This window comes from Castor canadensis, chromosome 1 (genome assembly GCF_047511655.1).
Source record: "Castor canadensis chromosome 1, mCasCan1.hap1v2, whole genome shotgun sequence".
Taxonomy (NCBI): domain Eukaryota; kingdom Metazoa; phylum Chordata; class Mammalia; order Rodentia; family Castoridae; genus Castor; species Castor canadensis.
In genome coordinates this window covers 132,782,859-132,807,238 of record NC_133386.1, presented here as the reverse complement: position 1 = coordinate 132,807,238, position 24,380 = coordinate 132,782,859, and the positions used below count along the sequence as shown (strand labels likewise).

The 24,380-nt window shown below is 47.7% G+C and overlaps 2 protein-coding genes and 2 non-coding genes across 5 annotated transcripts; 3 read left to right on the top strand and 1 right to left on the bottom strand.

Annotated features, from left to right (window-relative positions):
* The first annotated feature begins 1,237 nt into the window (after positions 1–1,237).
* Rps3 (ribosomal protein S3) lies at positions 1,238–5,759 on the top strand. The gene is made up of 7 exons (XM_020155475.2): positions 1,238–1,322; positions 2,349–2,479; positions 2,683–2,776; positions 3,358–3,452; positions 4,695–4,882; positions 5,255–5,451; positions 5,686–5,759. Exons 1-6 carry the CDS (start codon positions 1,293–1,295, stop codon positions 5,446–5,448), a joined length of 732 nt encoding a protein of 243 aa, XP_020011064.1. The 5' UTR covers positions 1,238–1,292; the 3' UTR covers positions 5,449–5,451; positions 5,686–5,759.
* On the top strand, positions 2,069–2,216 carry LOC141416450 (small nucleolar RNA SNORD15). Its single transcript, XR_012441176.1, has one exon. It is a non-coding gene; the product is annotated as a small nucleolar RNA SNORD15 (small nucleolar RNA).
* Positions 5,006–5,151, top strand: LOC141416445 (small nucleolar RNA SNORD15). The gene has a single exon (XR_012441169.1). It is a non-coding gene; the product is annotated as a small nucleolar RNA SNORD15 (small nucleolar RNA).
* A 926-nt stretch (positions 5,760–6,685) lies between the features above and the next one.
* Klhl35 (kelch like family member 35) lies at positions 6,686–19,616 on the bottom strand. 2 transcript variants are annotated; one of them, XM_074082737.1, is made up of 7 exons: positions 19,320–19,616; positions 18,233–19,123; positions 16,671–16,855; positions 15,784–15,902; positions 14,988–15,176; positions 13,381–13,569; positions 6,686–12,507 (listed from the first exon to the last, which is right to left on the bottom strand). In XM_074082737.1, the coding sequence occupies exons 2-7, from the start codon at positions 19,120–19,122 to the stop codon at positions 12,319–12,321; spliced, it is 1,761 nt and encodes a 586-aa protein (XP_073938838.1). In that variant the 5' UTR covers position 19,123; positions 19,320–19,616; the 3' UTR covers positions 6,686–12,318. The 2 variants fall into 2 exon arrangements, with proteins under 2 accessions (XP_073938838.1, XP_020011007.2); XM_020155418.2 differs by having other exon boundaries at positions 18,233–19,616.
* Positions 19,617–24,380: the final 4,764 nt, after the last annotated feature.

The window sequence follows — 24,380 nt, the reverse complement described above, 5'->3', positions numbered from 1 at the left end:
TCAGTGGCACATTGAACAGCTCTTTTTCAACTAACAGGGAAGGAGAGTGCTGCCATTTGGAAATGCGGACCCATTATTTTGCCAGATCTTCCTATATTCTAAAGAAAAACGTAAAATTGTTTGATAGGCAAATATCCTGATTTTTAAATGAAGGAAAAACACATCAAAAATAAAATTGTTGGTGAAGTGCTTAAGAGTGAAGTGCACTGATGCCTGCAATTTAACTTTGAAATGCATCAAAAGATGCATTGGTGGGTGGATAGAGGAATGGGTAGATTTCATAAAGCAAATGCTGCAAAGTTTTGTCACTCCTACATGATGCATATATGAGTGTACACTCTACAGTTTAAAAAAAAACTTTTCTGTATGCTTATAAATTTTCATAATAAAGTTAAAGGAAATTTTTTTTGAGCTAGGGTCTTTCTGTGTAACTAAGGTTGGCCTCGAGCTCATGATCCTTCAGCCTCAGTCTCCTGAGTGCTGGGATTACAGGTGTGCACCACCATGCCCAATGGGAAATTTTCTTTTTTTGGTAGGACTGGGGTTTGAACTTAGGGTTCGTGCTCACAAAGCAGGTGCTGTACCTCTTGAGACACACCTCCAGTCCATTTTCCTCTGACTTGGGGATGGGGGGGGGGTCTCATGAACTATTCGCCTGATCTCAGCCTCCTAAATAGGTAGGATTTACAGGTGTGAGTCACGGGCGCTCAGCTGGGAATTTTTTTTTTAATTGTAAAATAATTAGAGCACATGAACCTCTACTAAGGCTTTACAAATTCAAACGCACTTAGAGGCACAGGTAAATAAGTAATAATTTTTTACTCATATATGAAGGGCACAGACTAGTCCCGAGGACAATTAATAAATATTAGGTACTATTATTATCGTTTGGAACAGAGGAAATGGACACATATTGGAGGTGATGCGGAAGCCTAAATGATTTCATTGAAGGCTTCCAGAAGATTTTCATTAATGAGTACAGTCTTAAAGGTGTAGGAACCGGGGCTCCATGCTGGGTAAACTATGTTATAGATGCAAATCTCCATGTCACAGCCTCACGTCGATCGTTTTTAAACTTGAATTACACTGCAGAGTTCTCTGCAGCTCCTCCTCTGCCTCCAGGAGTCTATATTGCGCTTCTTCCCTTTACGCCTACTATACGTAAAACTACATTTCCCATGAGCACGCGCAGGCGTCGACGTCGCGCAGCTCTTTGTCGTCATTCCGCGCCCTTTATACTCACTTCCGCCCGCGCGTTACTTCCTTTCCTTTGGGCTGCGTGCGGCGGCAAGATGGCGGTGCAGATTTCCAAGAAGAGGAAGGTAAGACTCTTGGCCTGGGCCTGGGAACTGTGGCGCTGCGCGGGTCCGGGACTTCTCGAGGTTCCTCTGTGAGACCGGCGGCCCCGTGCCCTGCCCCGAAAAGCTGCTTCGGCCTCCTGGCGTTGCTGCGGGCCACGGATGGCAGTGGATTGAATGCGAGGCCGGCGCCTGGCGGCGCAGTGCGGCCAGAAAAGGGGGAGACAGATTCTGCCGGTTCTGGATGGAGATGGGCACCGGAGAAGGAGTTTATGAGCAATTTTGGTTCTCCAAAATTAGCAAACGCGTGGCTTTTGGAGGGCGCGAGCCATCAGATCTTATCCCAGGGTTTTGGAGAGCGGAGGCAGCAGTTTATGTCTTAGCGCCTGCGTGCCGCTTTCTGACCCCAGACGCTTCATTGGAAAGCTTGCTTCGGCCGGAGACCTGGGGACTTACCGGGTTTAGCTTCTCATGGCATTGGAGAGAACTGTGTTATTAAAACTATTACCCTTAGAAATAGACAGTTTGCAACTGTGCGTCTTACATAGACATTAAGATTAAGCCCTTACTCTGTTCTTGGTTGGGATTTAACTCAGTTCTCAGGTATGTTAAGGTAGGATAACATAGCACGGATTCTTACGGTGGTTCAAGTTGTGTGTACACAGCTGCACTCACCTCCTTTGACAAGTTGCTTCTGTGTCAAATAAAATGTAAATGTGTCACTTCGGGTAGCTTTTCGTTTTACATGTGTAAATACAAATTTTTAGACCCTTCGATGAAGAGATGATGACGAGTCTGACTTGGGGGTGTTACCTTTGGCCAGGCAGCCCCACTCTGTGCTGCGTTCTGTGGTACAGTTTGAAGGGCCATGGTCAAAGAAACTTCTAAAGATGACCTAGAGGCATTTGTCTGAGAAGGGTTACTTCATTCCTGTTGGAATGTGGGTACTAGAACATTGATTGGAGGTGTTGAGTTTTGATGGGGGATGCCGGTTTGACGGAAAGTAACCCTGCATACATCTCCTAATTTTGAACTAACTTTTTTGACCAGTTTGTTGCTGATGGCATCTTCAAAGCAGAACTGAATGAATTTCTTACTCGGGAGCTGGCTGAAGATGGTTATTCTGGAGTTGAAGTCCGAGTTACACCAACCAGGACAGAAATCATTATTTTAGCTACCAGGTAAAAGCTCACTTGACTCTCATCAATAATTTTTGTATATACTAAGGTGGCTTGTTCTGTATAAACTTAAAGGGAACAGAAGGCCAGTGACTCCTGCCTTAGAAATTAGTTTTTTATTAAAGCTGCATTTAAAGATTTTACCTTAGTTTTTGGTTTGTATTAGAAGAAATTTGTGAGTCATGAATTGTCATTTACCCCCGCAGGACACAGAATGTTCTGGGTGAGAAGGGTCGTCGGATTCGGGAATTAACTGCAGTAGTTCAGAAGAGATTTGGCTTCCCTGAGGGCAGTGTAGAGGTGAGTGATCCTGATTAACATCAGAGATTATTGTGGATTTGGAAGTGGCTCTTTAGAATGGTACTTCTAAAAACCTATCAACATGACCTTGGAGAGTTTCATTGTGAGTCGATTGTTGCAAATGTATTGCTATCTTGCTAGGCATTTTGGTACATGCCTCTGACTCCAGCACTGGAGAGACAGAGGCAGGGTAATCACAAGTTCGAGGCCAGCCTAGATTACATAGCAAGACCCTGTCCAAAAAAAAAAATTAAGCAGTTTGCCTGATTTTACAGGGGTTAAGATTTCTGGTAGTTAAAGGATTTTACATACTAGAGTATAGACTGTTACACGGGATAGATTGACTATCATATTGTTCCCCCTGGTGTGAATGAGCCGGGGATGGGAAGGTAATAAGGAATGGTTCAGCCTGTGTTATTACGTACCATGTGGTGTAGTAGAAGTGCTTCAGCCTCTAAGGGATACTATACATGCCACATATAATAAGGTGGGGTAGAGAAAGATGCTTGTGTGATGAATGTGCTGGCTTTTAGTTGAAAACAGTGGTGAAACTAACACGATGTGCCTTGCTTCGTTTTAAGCTTTATGCTGAAAAGGTGGCCACAAGAGGTCTGTGTGCCATTGCCCAGGCAGAGTCCCTTCGCTACAAACTCCTAGGAGGACTTGCTGTGCGGAGGTAAGTATCCTGAGCCCTTGTAATCTTACACTTCATAGGGATTAGAATATGGTGTGCCTGCCATTTTATTAGCACAGGAACTCTTTATGTGATACAGTCATCTAGCTTTTGCCCCTACTGAACTGGTGATCTAACGCTACTAGTAAAGATGTAAAGACTAATGGGTGGGCAATGTCGTTATAGAGAAGTGTGTGTGCGTTGAGAGTGGAACAAGTTGCAGGGAGAGGACCGACTGCTTTTGATCCCCGTGATGAGCCTTTCAAAAGGACTCTGGCAGCCAGGCAATAAGGAATAATTCAGCCTGTTACTATGCTTGGGTTATCTATCTATAGGTAGAAGATGTGCCTTAGCACTTGTGGACTGCCATGAAATTTCAAAGCCAGCTAGAAGTCACTCAGATCCATTAATGCATTCACTCTTATGGGAAAGGTAGGGAGATACAGTTTGATGGGAGAGATCTTAAAATCTAGACACTAAAATTTCTGTAAATTGTATGCGGATAGTAAGTACTATGAGTGATATTATACACATGGGGGGATTGCCCTTTGGACTGGGCCTACTTGTAGGGTTTCAGTAGGAAGTTTGTTGTGCGGTTTACTCATTGTAAAGTGAAATGAATGCCTTGTATGGATAAAGAACTTAGCACTTAATATGGAATCTATAAGGGTATGGGGGGTGTCGGTCAACTGAGGGATGACTTGAGTGTTGTGCTATAGAAAGTTGACCTGGTGGAGGTAGTCTTGTAGGGAAGAACATGCAAAAAAGGCCTTATCTGGTTTGAATGTCAGTTCACTGCTTAGGACAGTGTCAAAACTGGTTTCTGGGCTGGCATCACTGCATAACTAGGACATTTTTAGACATTAAATCTCAGTTTCCACTGAGGAACCCACTAAATGAGAGACTAGAGGTGTGGCTTACCAAACCCTCCGTGATTTTTGTAAACAGTAAAGTTAGATTTGGAAATTCTGAGGCCTAAGCAAATTACTGAACTTCTGACACTTGGGTCTCCCCTCTGTGGAGAATCAAAGGGTCAAAAGTTAGCTGTTCATGTAGGGTCTCTTGGGTAAACTAGTGCGTGAGTTGAACTGTCACTTATTGGACCATACTCTAGTCAAATGTGTTCTCCATTAAAGGACTATCAAAAACAGTGAATACCAAGTCTTGTTTTTTTAAACTTGGTGGAGTAGGTAGATAAATTCTTTCTTTGGTAATAACACAGCTCCACCTCTTGTTCTTCCAAAGGGCCTGCTATGGTGTGTTGCGATTCATCATGGAGAGTGGTGCTAAGGGCTGTGAGGTTGTGGTGTCTGGAAAACTTAGAGGACAGAGGGCTAAATCCATGAAGTTTGTGGATGGCCTGATGATCCACAGTGGAGACCCTGTTAACTACTACGTTGACACAGCTGTGCGCCATGTGCTTCTCAGACAGGGTGAGTAGTTGGGCACGTTTGTACTCCTTGGGTTGTAGTTTAGGCTCCTGGACTGTAGGGATTGCATTGCAGAGATAGTCAAGTCAGTAGTTGGTTTGTCCTTGCCTTAGACATTGGTGTACCCTTCAGTGATGACACGATGACGAGTCAGAAAGGTCACATCCTGCTCTTGGTCCCTGTCAGTGCTATGTTCTGTGGTGCTGTTCATGGCTTCCTTTTGCAGAAGTGTCCTATTCATTGATTGATTTAGAGGCATTTGTCTGAGAAGGGACTAAGTCCAGTGGTGCTTGAGTAGACTACTGTTCTCTTTTGTCTTACTTTATGGTGGGTACCAGGAAACTCTAGCTAGGTCCTAACTCTGATGCTGTTTAGGTGTATTGGGCATCAAAGTGAAGATCATGCTGCCCTGGGACCCAAGTGGTAAGATTGGCCCCAAGAAGCCCTTACCTGACCATGTCAGCATTGTGGAGCCCAAAGATGAGATCCTGCCAACCACCCCCATCTCTGAACAGAAGGGCGGGAAGCCAGAGCCTCCTGCTATGCCCCAGCCAGTCCCTACAGCATAACAGGTATGCTACTGTGTTTGAAATCTTTTTCTTTCGTTACCTTATTTAATGAGGATTTTCAAGGCACTCATTACTAATTAGCTATTCTATCCTTTTGGACCTCTGTTGAAATAGTAATATCAGTCCCTCTGCCCAATACTTCTGAGGGTTTTGTTTCATTCACTCTGTTGTATTTATCAAAGTAGGAATATGTACTCAGGCAAATTTTTTCTTACTATGTGCTTTATTTGGTTTCAGGGTCTCCGACAGCTGTCCCTGGAGTCTGGATGAGGCTCCATTAAAGACATTTAATAAAATCTTGTACAAAGACATTAGGTCTGACTAGACTGTCTGTCCACTGTTCAGACTGAGTTAATGTTGGCCCATGGAACATTGCTTATCCTCTTGGTATAAGCTATATTTGTGGTATTTGCAAGGACTAGACGTGGAAGAGAGGACCCAAGCACAGCTAACGAGAGAAATAACTTGTGGGACCTCGAAGGCTCCTGGCTACAGAGCAACACCTTGACTAATTGTCCTGTAGTTCAGGATTACAGGTTTAGAAGAAGTATTTGATTTCAGAGGTTCTGGGGATTGAACCCAGGTTTCTTGGCACATGGTAAGCATGTACTGTACCACCGAGCTAAGCAACAACCTCAAGATTACATTTTGTCACACTGTGCTACAAGTATGTTGTTTATCTGTAGTCATTTACACAACTAAAGTATAAAGGGAATTTGCCTGTGTCATTGAGCTTAAAGCTCAGAAGTAAATTTACCTAAGCAATATAAAGCCATCATTAGAATCTACATTTCTAGATCTTGTACTCTTAGCCATTATACTTTAGAAAACAAAAAATACCAAAAATACTCAGTGTATCTGTCTTAATGTTTTGAAGTTGCTATTTTTATCTTTATTTTGTAAGAAATACGGTTCTTTTAGTTTATGTATTTGAAACTAGAGGACAAGTTGGCTTGAAAATCCTACAAGACTGGTAAAATGTTAGGGTTGCTTGCAAAGAGAGGACTTCTTTTTTGTAATGATAGTCATTATGGGCCTGGGATGCAGCCTGGATGGTAATTAAAAACCCTGGCTCCACACATCACCTAATACATGCTGTTTGATTGTTCAGTGTTGTCTCAACTAGACTGAGCTGCATCAGGGCAGACTTAACTGTACAGTGTTGTTTGTACTGCTTTGCATATGGTAAGGGCTTAATATTTCATTGAATGAGTAAGTTAGGTTGGGAAGCACACTGACAAAAGTTTCTGTGCTCCCTGTCAACTATATTAAAAAGTTCATATGTGTTCAATCTGTGGTTGATTAAATCCACAGAACTCATGGATAGGAAGAGTTATTTATAATACCTGTGGCTAGAAATATGTATTAAACTGTTTTTCATCACTCATCGCTTCCCCCACTCTGGGATGATGCTTCCCAGGAATGATGTTTTTGTCAAATGGAAGGTTTCTTGGTTGTTGGGCCTCAGTAACTAAATGCATGCATAAGTTAAGTGACTGATTCTGTGTGCCCACCCCCAGATAGGCAATTCTTAGGTTTGTGCCTACAGTGGTAACTGGGGACATTTACAAGATTTTATTTATCTAAGGGCAAGGGGTTAGAGTTTGGCTCAGTGGAACAGGGTTTGCCTAGCAAATGTAAGGCCATGTTCGGTCTCCAGCCCCCACACACAAATACAGCACCCTACCACTGAGCCCAGCCCAAGTGTTGCTGTTTTAACTAAGCTGCTTTATTTTTGTATGTGTTGTTTGAATTTGTGATGGCACAGTTCAGTTAAGACAGGATTATTTGTAGTGAAACTAGTTAAAACTAATTTAAACATTCACAGTCTCCTGGGTACTAGACATAAAATGATCATGGTAATTTGGTTAGGTGATCTTTTAAATTCCTTCCCTAATGAGTTTCTGTAAACTTTGGTCCACTTGAACTTTGAGTCTATGGGACAAAGTAGTAGTGTTCACTTCCCACCACGTGGCTTGCAAAAGGAAATTGTTGTGCAGTAGCAGTTTGGAGAGGAAGAAATAAATTTGCTGAACTGTGACACAAAAGTAAGCAAATTGTCTATACAGCACAATACCCCTCTCCCCTAGTTGGTAAGCTGAGTAGCCAGTGCTATAAAATTGTCTTTAGAAACCATGGTGGAAATAACAGCTGCCGAAGCCTTTAATGGACTTTGCACCAAAAGGTTACTGTTAGGCTCTTAGCAGTTAGGTTTTTGGTCATTAGGATTACTGGAAGGAGACCCAGAGGGCAACTGAGAATTGGGGAACTGTTCACTGGAGAACTAGTAGAAACACAGATGAGTAGGCAGTGGTAATGGAGGGATCTGTTTGTGTGTAGGTGGGGAAAGATTTGAACTCAGTCAGAATCAGGTGTTGGAAAACTTTATCACATAGGTTGTGGAGCCTGCAGTGGAGTAATGAACATTCCCCCGAACTATGATCACATTACCAAGGGGAAGTCCAAGAGGTTTCTGGCACAAACCTCTAATATTTCACTTCACTTCTAGCTGAGAAATTAGACAAAGGCAATGAAGATGTCAGCTTCAGTGAAGGGGTTGACACCTTTTTCTGCTAGAGCCACTACTAAGACCCCTGAGAGGATGGAGAAGCTGAGTTTTGCAGTCAGACCTGGTGACACTGGGCCTTTCTAACCCTGATAATCTCACTGGGATATTCAATGTTTCTTCTGTAGTATATCTGGACATCTAACAGATTGAAACCCAGTTCTTCAAGCCAGTGTAGATACAACAGACTTAACCAGTGCTTAGCATAGTATGAGCAGGGCTCACCTCAGTTGTACTTTCCTATTTCCCATAGCTCATCTGCCTATAGCTAATAGCACAGCACCTGACTCAGCAAGCACCAGCTGTTACATAGAGTTAACCCTTATGCAACATGGGGATTAAGGGCACTGACGCCCAAATTTTTACTAACAGCCTCTGTTGGCCTTACAGGCTGTTCCACTATACACTGCTACTTCTCTGATGTTCTGCCTCACCTCAGGTTCAAACAATGGATCCAGTAGGTCCTAGGCTGAGCAGTCAAAAATCAAGAGCCAAAATTTTTCCTTTAAGTAGTTTCATTTGGTTATTTTGTCACAGCGATGGAAACTGACTAATAGAGTATATATACCCCAAATGAGCACGGTCCCACAAATAAGATTTTATTTTGCCTATCATGTATGAAGCTGGAATTCATCTTGTAATGGTACCGGTTTTCAAATAACATCTCTAACAGGCTCCAGCTTATCACTGCTTCTGTTTTGTTTTTTGCACTTGCATTGTCAACACAATGCTTTTGAAGTTTTTGATGGCTCATAATTTTGTTGAGGACAGCTATTTTTTCTTTTTTGGTGGTAGTAGGATTTGCACACTCTACCACTTGAGCAACTCTCCTGCCCAGGCTGGCTTCAAACTGCCATCCTGATCTCTAACTCCTGAGTAGTGAGAATTACTAGCACCTATCTGCTATTACCTTTACTCCATACTTTTTTTACTCCAGACATTTTTTATTTTTAGGTATTTAAAGATCAGGGGCTGAGGTTGTAGCTCAGTGCTCACTTTCCTAGATATTTAAAGATCAGTTATGGGCCTTGGTGTGACTGAAGTGGTAAAGGGCCTGCCTAGCGAGCACGATGAGGCTTTGAGTTCAAACCACAGTACCGCCATAAAGAAAAACTATAAAATATGACCAGTCCATAGATTTAAAAAATTTCTAGGGTTAGTGTGGCTCAGTGGGAGAGTGCTTATTTGGCATGGGCAAGGCCCTGGGTTCAACTCCCAATACCACAAAAACTACAGCATCCATTTCTTGCAAGTCACTTTTGTGCACAACTACCTTTAGCATGTGTGCCTACAAACTAAACCAAGTAACCTTTGGTGCATAAGCACCATAAAGATGAAAGTGTTGTCACAGCACTTTTGTCACAAAATACTGTAATAATCCTGCTGAATTATTTCATTGGATAAAAGACCATACCGTCTTTTCCATCTGGTTTTAAATTTTTTTTTTTTTTAATCTTTTTGGCAGTGCTAGGGCTTGAATTCAGGGCCTTGGACTTGTTAGGCAGGTGCCACTTGAAGCCACACTCCAGCCCTCTTTGTCTTTGGAAATGTTCTCTCACCAACTTGTTTGAGAAAACGAATCTGTTTATGTGACTTGACTTCACTATCCTTACAGACTAGAATGCTACTGTTTGCTTTCATTTTCTGGTTTGTCTGATAAGTGAACTGTCCTCTGTCAATTTTCTTTTTGTCGTTATGGGTGGAAAATGAGAAATCCTGGGTCTCAACTGATATATCCAGACTTCTGAAAGATGATACAATACTTTGGGAGATGCACCAAGTATGACGTAATAGTTACTGTTTAGGCACTACTGCATCTTCAATCTAGACAACACCATTTTACATTTTAGTTTTTTCTAGGATAATTGAGAATAATTGATAATGAAATATTTTTCTAGGATGATGAAATAGTTTAGACACAGGAAAAATACAAGATCTCAAAATGGTGTTTTGGATTTATAAGAGTCCAATGACTAGCGAAGCCCTGACTTCAAACCCCAGTACCACCAAAAAAAAAAAAAAGAATCCAACGAATCCATATGGTAATTGCAAGACAGACTGAATTATATTCTATTTTTTAAGATACAAGTAAGTTTTCTTACTGTTACTTGGAAGATCACTAATAGTCATAAAGCATCAAATCTTAGAACTCACTAGCACTTACTACTCAATAAAGAAACTTGAACTAGATTTGTTGATGCTATACCACAACTTAAACCTGTTCTTAGCTAGGGAGTCGGACAACCTGTGTGGCTAAAGGATTTGCACTCTGGATTGGTACAAGGTCTGGCTTCCTAGAGTATAATAGAAGGCATTCAGAAGGTAGCCTGGAGGGCCAAGGGACCGAGGACTAGGAGCAAGGAAGGCCCTCCAGACATGGTCTCTTTCTAGGAGATTACGATGAATGGGTGTTACACTTGATGTTTCTGTGGATCTCACTTGAGAGACTTAAAACCGTGTCTCCCCTCAGCCAGTTGGAGGTCCCTAAGGGCAGGGACAGTATCTCATCCGGCCATGACTTCCCTTGGTGGAAATCTCCCATAGAACAGTGCTGTGCTCAACACGGATTAACAGCCTGAGTGAGGTAGCATGGAGAAAGGCATTGGAGGTGCCTGAACCCAGGTTTGAATCCTGGCTCTGCTACCACTTACCATCCCAGTGACAAGCAAGTCACTTCACGACTTCTTATTTGTGGAGGCAGAGGCAGGCAGCAGTAGTGCCTATCTCACAAATTTGAGATTCAGTTTCATTTATTCAGCAAGTGGCTTTGTTTCAGGCACTGGAGGACACAGGTGAAGCTGACACTTTTCCTGCCTTAAAGGGACATCCTACGTGTGTTGGAAATTAAGAGATGTCATACAGGAAGGCTTGGCCATCTGCTGGGTGATAGAAAAGGCATAGCAGATGAGAGAGTGGAAAATTACGGGGTACAGCGTACCAGGTATGCCTAGACAGATAAAGCAAGAAAAGAATTTTGGCATGTGCTTTGGGAATGTGAATGGTCAGCATGGACATCACTGTGCCTGGCACACAGGAACTGTGATGCCCACATCCTAGGGAAGAACTTGCCCTGTATGTGCCCCTATCTTTTTCCGGGTAGGTTAGGAATATGGTACCAAAGCTTTGTTCTGAGTGTTACTGGTCGGGTGGGGACAGGCAGGCTCAATGGTGCTGGGCCTCCATCCCATTCCCTTCCCCTGCTGCCATTATCAGATGTGTCCAGATGGTCACAGGCTTCCTAATCTGGGGTAATTGGTGGGTCGGAGCTCAGCTGGGACCCTGGCCTTTGTGCCTGGTTGTGATGGGCCAGCCCCAGCTGGAGAGATCCTGCAGACAGCCCTGGGGCTTTGCAAGATAGGGAGGGGTGTGACTGGCTTAGTGCTCTAGAGCTTTCCAAACAGATGATGCACCTAGTCAAAAGGCAATTTAAGTGCAAATGAGGGGCTGCAGATGGGCCTGGCCAGCGCCTCCAGCCTCTGAGCCACAGGCACAGACCTAGATGTCTTGACCTCAGCCTCAGCATCTGTCTGTGGTGTATTTTTGTTCACTGTCCTCTAAGCTCACCCCTCTGTCCAGCAGTTTTGTCACTGTCCTTGGAGTCCCAGGACACACCAAGTGTTTATAATGGCAGCAGGGGCTTGCGCCTCACATTGATGTTGCGAATTGGCAGGTTTAGGTGCACAGCCTGGCCTGGGACTGGTGCCCTCCACCCTACATAAAAGGTTTTTTTTTTTTTTCCTAATGTCCACACTGCTGTTAGGAAAGTAAATGAGATAATGAGTGTTCTGTGGGCTGAACTTTGGTGTCCTCCAAAATTCGTAAGCTGGAATTTAATACCCAACATGATAGTATTAAGAGGGGGAAAGTGATTAAATCATTTGGGATTAGTGCCCTTATGAGAGGTTGAAACTTTTCATGAAAGAGTTGCCTTGCTGCCTTCACCAGGTGGAGATAGAGTAAGAAAATGCCATCTACAAAGCAGAGCCCTCACCAGATGCTGAATCTGCTGTGCCTAGATCCAAAACTGAAAAATAAATAGTTGTAGTGCCCAAATGGACTAAGATTGTGACAGTGCCCTGTAAACAATAAAAGCAGGAAGCAGATACTCGGGATACCTCCTCTAGACAAAGTTGATTTGAGCTGGAGCATAGACCCAACCTTTGAATGAGGTTTTATTTGTGCAAGAAAATGGGGCAGTAATTTATGAGGCTGTTCATATAAAGGTTCCAGGAGGAGAGCAGAGAGGTGTGCCAGAGTTCTCCCCCTGCCCTTCTGCCTCCTGGCTCAGGCAGTCTCAGTCTGAGTCACTTGACCAGGCTCTGAATAATGGTGACACAGCCATGGGAGCTGGTGCAGCGCTGCAGGGATGGCTGGGCCTCCACTTGTCCACTGCTGGGGTCAAAGGTGAAGACCCTATCAGTGCTCTCCCCATGATCATCCCTCCCCCCAAGGATGTGGACCTTTCCATCGCACACTGTTACGCCACAGCTCTCCTGGAGGGACAACAGAAAAACGGTTAACTGTGGGGTCCAGTTTGGGGCTCCCCTCAGTCCCTAGCTGGTCAGGCCAGGAAACAGCCTTACTCTACAGACCATGAACAGGCAGTCTGGCAGGGAGTCAGAAAGTGGGTGGACCTGAATTTTTGACCCTTTTTAGATGAATGGCCTAGACAAGTCCTGTAACTGCTCTGGGTCTTAATTGTCCTCATCTACAAAGTACAAAGAATAATAGTACCTTCTTCATAGGGTTCTCTTCACAGTTAATGGGGTTAGGTATGTAAAGTATTGTCCATCATGCCTGAAGTAGAGTAAGCACACTAACAGTAATAATCACCATCCCCATCTTAGCATCTCAGACTTGGAGAAGCCAGAAATCTCAGGCTCTTAGGATCACTGAAGGCCAGAAATAGCAGGGACCAACAGTCCAATCATACCTCTACATTGTTTTTTTGGAGTCTCAGGAGAGGGGACAGAAGGTAGGGGAGCCAAGGAACTGTAGGAGCCAGAGCTTCCAGAACCTGGACCTCTATCTGATACACCAGGAGCAGAGGAACTTATAAATATCTACACCCCACTAGCTGGTAGCCTCTGGGCTAGGAGAAACTGCAGGTTCATTTAGACCCAACTCAAGGCCTCAGTACTTGGGGATCCAGGCTCTGCCCTAATATGGCCTAGTTGTGACTTTGGGCCAGCCTCTGTGAAAGGCAAGGTTGATTATCACCAGGAGGATATGCTACAGAACTATGTAAAGCTGCTTAGCATGGAATCATACACGAAACTCACTGTCTCCAAGCTCCAGAGCCTTAGAAGTGAGTCTGCTCTCCTGAATGGACCACGAGAGGTCTGTGCCTAGAAGCCTCCACTTACCACAGGGCTGGGGAGGACAGCTGCCTCCCTCCAGACATCTGTGCTAGGGTCATAGGTGAAGATTTTGCTCATGAGGCCCCCCAAGACATAGATGGTGTCCTCAAGGCAGACAGCCTCGAGACATCGCTGTGAGAAGGGTGCTGGTGACCGCAGGCTCCAATGATCCTCCTTGGGATCAAAGCACTGCACCTGAGGGACAGGAAAACAGTGGTGATTAAGCCTCACCCCCAACTGCTCTGCCGCCCATGTTCTCACCTCCCTAGGGACACTCAGCACACCACCACCAATGTCCACTGGTCCTGAGGTAGTGTCTGAGAGGTAGGAAACCTACTGACCCTGCCCTTAGGTACTCTCAGCCTAGTTCAGTCCCCAGCATCTGCACATCCTTTGTTAAGAGCCGCCTCATCTTTCAAGGTCCAGCTCAAATGACAGCCCATCCTCAAAACCTTCCCCATTGCAGGAACAGTCTCTCCTTTGACGAAAGAGAATTGAGCCACCTTAGGGGATTAATCTTAATGAGTACATCATACCAAGCTGTGAGAACTGTGTGTCCCAGGTGGAGGTACTGACTGCATGTCCCCTGTGGAGATGCAATCTTGGTTGTGTGCCTTTTCAACCTTCCCTTCTGCTCTGGGATCAAGACTTGATTCCAGCTAAGATGTCTTGCAACTCGGTTCCTTGCTACAGCTGTCCACAGGCTTTTGGGCCCAGATTGCTTATGATACCCTAACCCCTTTTTGAAGGTGCATACCTGTACCTGGCTGTCTGCTCACCTTCACCTCGTTTCCTCAATTGCCTCCTCAGAGACTCCCAGAATGGTCTATAGCAAAGCAGTGTTGCATGTTGGGTGCACTCCTGCTGGTGTCCCCACCCAGCTCCACAAATTCCACTGGAGGAATGGGGTCAGGGAATTGGGGGAGGTGTCCCTAATTTGGGAAGGGTTCAGGTTCCAGGACTACAGGATTGTGAGCCTTTGGGAGGGAGAGAGCTGCTACAAAGATTAACTTTCATTCAGAGCGGGCTAAATGTCCAGCAGTAGACCACTGATATACTATGGCTTGTCCACCCAGTGAACTATTAGACACCGAAATGATGGCTGTGGAGTTCTAGGCATGTGGGAAGAGCTCACACTAAAATGAGAATAGGAAGCAGAATGCAAAGTTTTACAGTAAGAACATAAAACTAAAACAGAAAAGTGGAAGTCATGTCAGTGGGAGCCCAGAAGGCAGTGCACCAAAATATTTATGTCAGGACTATGGATGACTTTATTTCTAAAGGTTCAATAAATTCAATAATGCGTATTATTTTTTGAATAGAGGAGAAACATTTTAACGTTTAATCCTACTCCTGCCTTCATTTAATTTTTTTTAATCTACGAAACCATATGGGAGCACCAGCCCAAGAGTCCAGGTGTTCTGCTGACCTACTGTGTGCCCTTGGGGTCATTTCTCTGAATTCTTCCTTGCCTGAAACCTGGGGATGATTGCCGGCTGCTGATAGGATTAAATGAGAAAAGGGACGAACACACCCAGGTCTATAATTGGCCCATGGTAAGTGCTGCTGCTTCCCTGCAGCCTCCAACGTCCCCTCGGCCCCCAGGCACCCACCTTGTCGGTATTGAGACCATCCTTCCCGGCACCCCCGATCACGTAGAGCTGGCCAGCGCAGGGCGCCACTGCGGCAGAGCTCACAGCCTCCAGTAGGGGAGCAGCGGCAGCCCAGGTGTTGGAGAAGGGGTCATAACGCTCCACGCTGTGCAGACGGCAGAGGCCATCGAAACCGCCCACCACAAACAGCTGCGGATGAGAACACAGGTGGGGACAGCTAGAGTAGCAGCCATGGGTGACTCCACCGCCCACTGCTTCAGCCTGTCAGCTTGGAATACTACTCCCACCCCAGTCTTGGAGCCAAACAAAACCCAACCCAGCTGGGGACATCCTAGCACTGCCACCACTGAGCTGCTTCCTCTCCTTAACCTGGGTAACAGGCCAGTCTCAAGCAGATGAGATCTGCAAATACCTGGCACCAAGCTGATGCTTAATAATAACACTGAATAGTTTATTAAGGGTTTATGTCTCCATTTAATTGATTCTCAGAAGCACTTTTGTGTTTTTGAATTCAGGATGTAGTTTACAAAGATAATAGACAGGGTTTTTGGGGGTTTTTGCCTTAAGTAGCAGAGCCACAAAGATTCAAACCTGAACTGTTTGGCCCCAGCGCTTACATCCTTGACCAATAAGCTATACTCCTATAGTGATGGCTGCTATTGTTAGCATTGTGTTATTACGTGATCTTGGGCAAGTTCCTTTTCTTTTTCCGGCCTCAGATCTCAAAGACTTTCCCCCCCAGGACGTTCATAGATGTGTCTTGGGTCCTAGGGCAGCAGCTGCAGTGTGTGTCTACCTGCCCCTGCATTGCTGCCATCTTGTGCCTCCACCTGCCCTTGTGCAGCGAGGCTACCTTGATCCAGGTGTGCAGATGGGAGCTAAACATCCACACGTCACGACTGTTGATGTGGCCTCCTAGGGAGAGAGAAGCAGCTGTTGCCTCCAAGCCCTCTTGCTATTCCCTGCACCCCCACCTAGTCCCCCCAACAAGCCAGAAACACAGGCCCTCAGATCCAAAGGAAGGGTTGGGGCTGGTAGTGTAAGACTGAGCCTATGACCCAGGCAGTATGCTCTGAATGAACGAGAAGGCCTGAGTTAGGGGTCTTGAGGGTGGTCCTAATAGGTTCAGGAAAGTGCTAATCTTAACCAGATGCCTTGTGGTGGGGTGCTAGCTCTGTGCTAAGGGAAGCAAAGGTGGAGGGTATCCAAGATGAGCATTAAGAATGTGCTGGGGAACAAGGAAAAGCAGAGCCACCTGCACAGGGATAGAGGAGGGGAGAGCTGACCCGGTAATCATCCCTTCACCCTCACGATTTCATTTGTTTTCTCCTCGCTCCCTCCATAAGGTGTTGGAATTATTATACCCAGTTTCCATGTACACAGCTGGATAAGCTTAGAGATAAAGAATGAGCTGAAGACCATATGGCCATTTGTCAGAGCAAAGATCAAACCCAAAGCTTACACCTTAACCCCTCCCCCCAACTCTAGCACTGTGCTTCTGGACCCCACACTCTACACCAGTGACAGGCTCTGCTGGACTATGTATCACTTCAGACAGTAACTGTAGGTCATCAGGAAAAATCCCGCTCCCATCTCACAATTGGAGGGAAAAACAAGGGCAGCTTTGTGTGGGGGTCAACAAGCCAATGCCAGGGTTCTTTTGGTCCCAGGTCCCACCCTCACCAGAAACGTAGATGTCATTTCGAAGAGCACAGGCCGCAAACTCTGAGCGGGTGTAGCCAGGCAGGCTGGGCAGTGGAGTCCAGCGCTGGCTTTCTGGATGGTAGGCATCAGCGAAAGGCAGCTTCAGGAGACCCTTGCGGTCGCAACCACCAATGACCACAATCACTTCAGCTAGGTCCATAAATCTGGCATGGGAATAAAGCCAGTGCCTGTTAATTGGCACCCAAGTTGTCATCCTTTCTCACCCTCTTGCTGACCACTCTATACAGTCCTACTTCTCTCCCAAGCTCTTCTCAACCCATCTCTGGCCCCCACTGGACTCTACCACTTCTAAACTTTGCTCTGGTTGCTGATGGGAAGGTCACTAGTTCTTACCTATTATATACCTCTAACTTACAGAAAAAAGATTTTTCTTTTTTTTGCTGTACTGGATCCTGAACTCAGGGCCTACACCTTGAGCTACTCCACCAGCCCTTTTTTGAGATATGGTCTCTCAGAACTATTTGCCCAGGTGGGCTTTGAGTTAAGATCCTCCTGATCTCTGCCTCCTGACTAGCTAGGATTACAGGCGTAAGCCACCTGCGCCCAGCCAGAAAAAGGAATCTTTACAAAGCCCTTTCCTTCCCCTACAAAAACCACTTCTTAAGATAGTTCCTTCAAGTAGGGATTACTGGCCTTTTTACAGAGGAGGAAACTGAGGCTCATGGACTATGGCTTGCCCAAAGTCATGCCCAGTTTGTCTAACAGGAGTCCACCCATTTCACACTCCCTTTCTGACCTCCACTCCCAACTGCTAATTCCGCCTCCCTTCTCCTATACCCCTTATTTAATCACTAATTCCCTTGAACAGTACTATTCACACTTGCCACAAAGCATCCCTTCACTGACCCTTCAGGCTTCTGACCTCATCATATTTTCCTACCCTACGGCCAGTGGTTTCCAAACTCCCTTAACAAATGATGAGCAAGGTATCGGGCCCAGGCCCTGTGTTTTGTGTAAGAGATGCAGTGTAGAAAACTGTCATTCCTGTCTTCTGTTCCATTGCCGATGACTCCACCCATAGTCTCCAGATCTAGAGTTTGAGGGGTTGAGTAGCCCTCTTTCATCTTTTTCCACGCTATTTAGATCCTGTACTACTCTATGGGTTCCCAGAGAGCACGGAGCTGAAGGGTTGGCCTAGAACTGTGGCTCAAGTGGTAGAGCGCCTGCTTTGCAAGCATGAAGCCCTGAATTCAAATCCCAGTCCCAGCAAAAAAAAAAAAAAAAAGGCAGAGAGCACAGCGTGCTTCTAAAATCACTCCCGAGAGGACCTGCACAGGGAACCCACGCAAAGTTATAGACGATGGGCAAGAAAAGGAATGTGCGCCAGGTGTGGGATCCCTGTGTCTCCCTCACTGGACTTACTTCAAGGCAGAATTCCCGGCACCAAGCCTAGGAAACGTTGAACGAATGGCTAAACTTCAACATACACAACTAAGCAAATTAAGGGATAATGAAACGAGTGGGCGACTGAAGACCGGAGGACTGGCGTTGGACGGGAGGCCAGGGGGCAGCGGCCGTACCTCCGCGGCCGGGCCCGCAGCGCGCCGGCCTCTCGACCCAGGATGAAGCAGGCGCGGGCCTCGAGCAGCAGCGGGCGGCACTCGCCGCAGGCCTGCAGCAGCTCGTCGGCCTCCACCTTCTCCAGGAAGTAGGCGGGCGCCAGCAGGGGCAGGCGCACGTGCTCCAGGAGGCGCCGCAGCTGCCCGCGGCGGGCCGGCGCGTCATGGCGCACCCAGCGCATGGCCGCCTCGAACACAGCCTCCTCGCGCGCCACGCCCAGCGCGGGGTCGGCCAGCAGCGCCGCCACCTCGTCCGGCGTGAGCTCCAGGAAGTCGGCGTGGCGCGCCACCTCGGCGAAGGCCTGGCGCAGCACGCGGCCGCAGCGCTCGGCCAGGGAGGCGAGCGAGAAGGCGGCGGCCAAGCGGCGCAGCGCCAGGCTGTTGGCGGCGCGCAGGCGGCCCTCGAGGAAGCGCGCGCACACCTCGCGCAGGCCCGCCACGCCCAGCCGCTCGGCCAGCGCCAGCACGGCGGCCGCCTCGTCCTCGGCGCGCAGCCGCACGCCCGCGCCGTACACGTAGTCAAGCACCACCGCCAGCGCCGCCGCCGTCGCCGTCGCCGTCGCCGCTCCCGCCGGCCCCGAGCCCCGCGCCTCTGGCACCACCGGCACCACGGCCAGCGTACGCTCCGGCCGGCCGGCCGCAAACAGGCCACGGAAGTAGGCGCTACCCGCGCTGAGCGCTGCGCGGTGGCACGGGAAGTCGCGGCCGCCGGCGCGCAGCACCACGTCGGTGAGGGTGCCGCTCCGCCGGTACGCGTTGAGGGTCTGCAGGACGCGCTGCGCGTGGCAGGAGACCGCGCACGGCGCCTCGCAGCCCGGCTCCGAATCCTCCAGCCCCCGGGCCTCCCGCATCCTGCAGGATGAGAACACACACAGCGTCGGGAAATCTGCCTGGCAGGGCAGGCTGCGGGACCCAGGGGGCCAGTTCACACCACTCCCCACCCCGTCCATTTAGTCCCTCGTTCACTGATTTACTCATGCACGCACGAACGTGACGCATATGCTGGCATTCATTCAGCATTCATCCCTTCATCGCCCATTAAACTTACCTGGCTAGAATGATCTCTAGCCCCTGTCTATGCAGACCACCTTCTCCACTGTATCCACTTCCGCCCTTTTCTGTTGTTGCCTTTTTCTGCTCTTCAGACTCGCTAAGTGAGACAGATGGTAGACTCTCAAGTAGGGTAATTTGAGGAGAGTACAATAAAGGAAAGATTTGCAACAGCTTAGGAAGTACTTAGAAGCTCCAAAAGGGATAGGGCGGTGCCATGTGGTGACCAGCAACAGGGAGCCTTTACCACCAAGGCCCGAAGGGGAATGGCAAAGAAGTTACTGGAACCTGGACAAATACTTGTGTAGGGAGGGTCCCATGACAGGAGCTAGTCTTTCGTCAAGGAATTCAGGCTATGCCAGAGGCTCCCCAGCATGTGTGTGCTCGTTCACATTAACTTGACCTCCTCCTCTCCATCCTGTCTCCTCCAGATCTCCTGCAGGTACCCCCATTCACTAAACGCTGATGCTATTCTGTTTAATATCTGCCCCATCCTCCACATCACAGCATCTTAATACCTGTTCAAGGTCCAGCGCATGTATTAAACAAGTGTTTATTGAGAGCATTTTCTGTGCCAGAGAACAAGGTAATGACAGTCTCTGCCTTCCCAGGGCTCACCGCTTGGCAGGGGTCACTTGGGGGAAGTATAGAGAATAAGGGAAGCTAATAGAAGGGACAGTAAAGTCAGTTGGGGTTGAGTTGGAAGGGGTTCTTGAGGGACGAACTTCAAATAGAACTAGCCAGGTGGAGGCAAGGGAGTCAGGGAGGACATCTCCAGTTACAGGGAAGTGAAAAGAATCCGGCTCTGAGGACCAATGGGATTCTAATGCTCCCTTTAGCACTGGGCAAGTCTGTCTCCCTTTCGTGATCTCCACTGAAACAGGATCAGAATGCCTACCCATAGAGGTATTGTGACTGCGTGACTATTGGATTGAGTGTATGAAAAATGCTAAGTCCACACTCAAAGATTTCCTTACCTTGTTTTTAATTACCCAAAAGGGAGCACACCATGTGTGCTGGTTGCTTTTGTGTACATAATTTAATGTGACCCTCACAACCCTGGAAAGTGTCTTTAGTTAGTTTGCCATGAGAAACCTAGCCCAGAGAGATCCTGCCCTTTGGAAGTTTGCTGCAAGGCTTAGAAAAGGAGCGGTGATTGTGAACACACTCCACAGACTGAAAGGTCTTCCATGCTGTTTAGGACTTGGCTCTTACAAACATACAGCCGGTGCTTTCATACTTACTTCCAGGGACAGGGAGCCCTCTCCTTTATGTGACAGCTTTCTCCAGAGGCACTCAGCTCTGCCCTCTGCTCCTTGCCTCTCCCTCCATTCTCCTGATCTCAGATCCTACCCAGTGTCAGTCCCGCTTTTTACCGCTCATGCCCAAATCATCCTGGGTGGATGATCCTCTGCCTCGGCATCAGAAGAATGAGCTCCTAGTGGACAAGAAAGTTAACTCCTTTTGCCCAAGTAGAAGGGGCTGGATCCTGAATCCACAGGGCTCCAGGCTTTGCATACCTATCCTTTCTGCCACACTTACCAGGGTGGGGGCATGTCTCCAAGGAGCAGCTAGGGACCAGTAGAGGGACATGAGACAGTCATCAGCTCATGCTTCCCCTGTCCTCCTCCAGCCCAAGACACAGCCACACTCTGAGCTGAGACCCAAGAGGCCAAGACAGCATACAAGGACTTCCTGCTGCTGAGATGTCCCAGGGCAGAAGGAGCTACCTGGGGGGAGGGAGTCCCTATTTGGGAGTGCACCAGTACTTATGTGAGATCGAGTTTCTACCTGGGAATTCCCAGTCTGGGGGCCAAAGGGCACCCAGTCAGAACATGGAAGGTAGAGGGTCCCAGGCGGAGGTTCCTCAGCATTCTGCCATCTCCACAGACTAAACACATCAGCCCGAGGGTCAGGACACAGACTCTTGAGAGAGATCCGGCTTGTGGAAGTTGGCTCAACCTGTCACCGTCTCTGTCTCTTTTTCATCCCATACCCACTCACGTAACACATCCTCAGACTTGTGGACCCCACACAAGCCAGCAGACCTGCCCTCAGGTACCTGGCACTTACCTGGCCACGCCCACTCTCAGGAGCTCCGAGACTGCTGCTCTTGAAGGGACCACTGCTGACAGTGCCTGCCGGCAGCCCAGACTCTGATATCCCTGTCCCTGCCGCTCCGCCTAGACTCCTGCTTAGCTGCAGGAGGACAAAGGGGCTGGACGCCAGGGAGAGAGAGGAGAGAGGGGAGGGGGAGGGGTGGACGCTGGGCTTTTGTTCCAATCTTGGATCAGACTCAGGAGGAAGGGGGCAGGTGGAAGCATGGAATTAACTGTGTGTAACTTCAGGATCTGGTGTGCTTGGGATTGGGGGTGACCTGGTGCTGACTTTGTCTCTGAATGATACACAGGTGTGTGTGGGGAGGGGATCTGTTCGGGTAGATGGGGTAGTTGTCAGCATGTATGTGTTCCAGGTACCTATATGTGAGTGTGGAAATGCATGGAACATAATGACTGTGCAGTTGAGAATGTGTGGATATGTGACCGTAGAGCTGCAGATGTCACCAGGAATGTGACTGTCACAGTTATGGATCAAGGTACCTCTTCTGGTGACTCTCGTGTCTATATCCCTGCTTCACATGTCATTGTAGGACTTTGCCTGACCCTGTTTCTTTGTGTCTGGGTGATCATTTCTGTGTGTATTAGGGGTTTGTGTCTGTGGATTGTGTGTGTCATGGTGTGTATACCTATGGACCAGGTGTGTCTGTGTGGACATATGTGCATGAGTCAGAGATCTGTCTGTGTGCACATAGTGTGTCTCTGGTGTTGTGTGAGTGGACTGGGTATGACCCCTTAGGGGTACACGGTGTGATGGCACTGGGCAGGCTGAGCTGTGATGGAGGAGAGAATGAGGCTGATCTGGGTGAGCCTGGTGTCCTGGAGCCAGAGGAAGGGGACCTAGAGCTTGTGCTGGATCATTACTGACCGTGTAAAGGGCAGCAGGACCTGGCATCGGTAGAGCAGTGAAGGGACTTTCCTTTATGGAAAGAGCAGAATTTGGAGAGGAGGTTGCCTTGACAAGAACCTGAGTGGGCTCTAGGCACCTTGGCCTATCCTGACACTGCTGTAATGTGCTATGCAACCCTGGCCGGATTGCTTCCTCCCCTTGGCTTTGCTATTAACCTCAGCAGGAGGGGAATAGAGTCCTGCTCTGCCCATTGTATTGGGTTGCTGAGATACTTGGGAGAGGGATGTGAAGATGCCCTCTCTGGGTGTGGTAAGAGCCTGCTCCAGCCAGGCTCAGGCAGGCTCAGAGTTTGTGGAGGTGCCAGGATGGGGGTGCTATGGTTTGGATATGACATGTTCCCCCAAAAAAGGTTTAAGGTGCCTGGCTGGTGGTGCAATTAAGAGGTAATTGAGTTGGGTGCCTCTGGCTGTAATCGTAGCTACTCAGGAGGCAGAGATCAGGAAGATCATAGTTCGGAGCCAGCCCAAGCAAATAGTTCACGAAACCCTATATGGAAAAAAAATTGCTAAAAAAGGGTTGGTGGAATGGCTCTGGGTGAATTCAAACCCCAGAACTGCAAAATAAATAAATAAATAAATATATATATATAGAGAGAGAGAGAGAGAGAGAGAGAGACAGAGAGAGAGAGAGAGAGAGATAATTGGAGGGTGCTATTTTCACCAATGGACTAATCCATTGATGGATTTATAACTTGATGGCATTATTGGGAAGTGGTAGAGAATATGAGTTAGGCCCTAGTTGGAGGAAGTAAGTCATGGTGGAGGGTGTACCCTGGCTGCTTCTGTCTCTTTGCTTCCTGTCTCCCATAAGGTGAGGCACCTTGTTCCCACCACATGCTCCCCACCATGACGTTCTGCCTCATCATGCACAAGCCTAGAAGCAAGAGCCAAGTGACCATGGACTGAAACTTCCAAAACTGTGAGCCAAAGTAAGTCTTTCCTTCTTTAAGTTGTTTTTCTTAGGTATTTTGTCACAATGACAAAAAACTAAAACAAGAGTGTTATGATTTTGACCAAGCATGTGTCCTGAAGTCTGGCTGGGTCATGTCCACAGACCCTGCTCCAGGGAATGGTGAGCTTCCCTTATACATCCCCCCTAAAAAAACATATTTTCTGTATGGCTGTTTGTTAAAGGATGTGAGAGGTTTGGGCACCTTTATTCTGGGGAAGAAGGTGCTGAGGGTACACAGAGAGTCGAGGAGGTGGTGGTTGGGAAAGAGGCCTTGCCCTCTGAGAAAGGAAGGAGTGATTTTCAGGGAGTGGCCAGAAAGTAAGGGCCACTTTCTGTTTCCCTATGAAATGGCAGTGAGGCTGTCCTCTGCAGTCAAGGGGAGCCACCAGAGGGCTGCAGGAAAACAGGCTATTCAGAAACCCCTCATGTTAGGGGAGAGAAGCCAAGGTGGATGGGCTGCAGCCTCAAATGAGGCTGGAGACTGGCCCAGCTGACTGCCCAGGTGGGAAGGGCATTCCTCTGCTGGGGGGAGAGGAAGGCAGCAGAATTGTCCCTGGATGGGAGGGGGAGCTGCCTCAGCCAGGACCAAAGCTCTGAGAAGTCAGAGTCAACCTCTGCTATGGGGAAGAGGTTAATTTGGGGGAAACAAATTTGTTAAGGAGAAGAGATAAATCCCTTGACTCCTAAGAAGCCTGGGGTCCCACTCCCCAGCCCTGCATCAGACCCAAGACCACTCCTCCCCCAGCCCCATAACTCACTGTGCTATTCTTAATTGGTTATAGAAGGTAGCATGGACTGGAGCCAGAGTCTAGGTGGGGTCCTAGCTTTGCCTATTCTAAGCAATATCTTGGATGGTCACTTTAACTCTCCAAGACTGTCTTCCCCATCCACAATATGGGGATACACCCCAGGGCTGTTGAGTACCTGTGGCATCATGGGTAACCTGTGGTAGGGTCTAACCACCCTGCCACATCTCGGTCATCTGAGAGTGGCTCCTCCTTAAACCCCGGGCCAGAACCAAATCTCACACCTAATATGCTTTGTCCCCACCCTTCTGCTGACAATTCAGAGACAACACACA

Bases quoted from the DNA above. Each gene is read 5' to 3' on its own strand.
- Rps3 (XM_020155475.2), top strand. From the start codon at position 1,293: ATGGCGGTGCAGATTTCCAAGAAGAGGAAG. The intron at 3,453-4,694 runs GTAAGTATCCTG...GTTCTTCCAAAG, and splicing joins GGAGGACTTGCTGTGCGGAG to GGCCTGCTATGGTGTGTTGC. The intron at 4,883-5,254 runs GTGAGTAGTTGG...GATGCTGTTTAG, and splicing joins CCATGTGCTTCTCAGACAGG to GTGTATTGGGCATCAAAGTG.
- Klhl35 (XM_020155418.2), bottom strand. From the start codon at position 19,221: ATGGACGGGGTGGGGAGTGGTGTGAACTGGCCCCCTGGGTCCCGCAGC. The intron at 15,903-16,670 runs GTGAGGGTGGGA...CTCTCTCCCTAG, and splicing joins AAATGACATCTACGTTTCTG to GAGGCCACATCAACAGTCGT. The intron at 15,177-15,783 runs GTAGACACACAC...TCTCATCCGCAG, and splicing joins TGGCAGCAATGCAGGGGCAG to CTGTTTGTGGTGGGCGGTTT.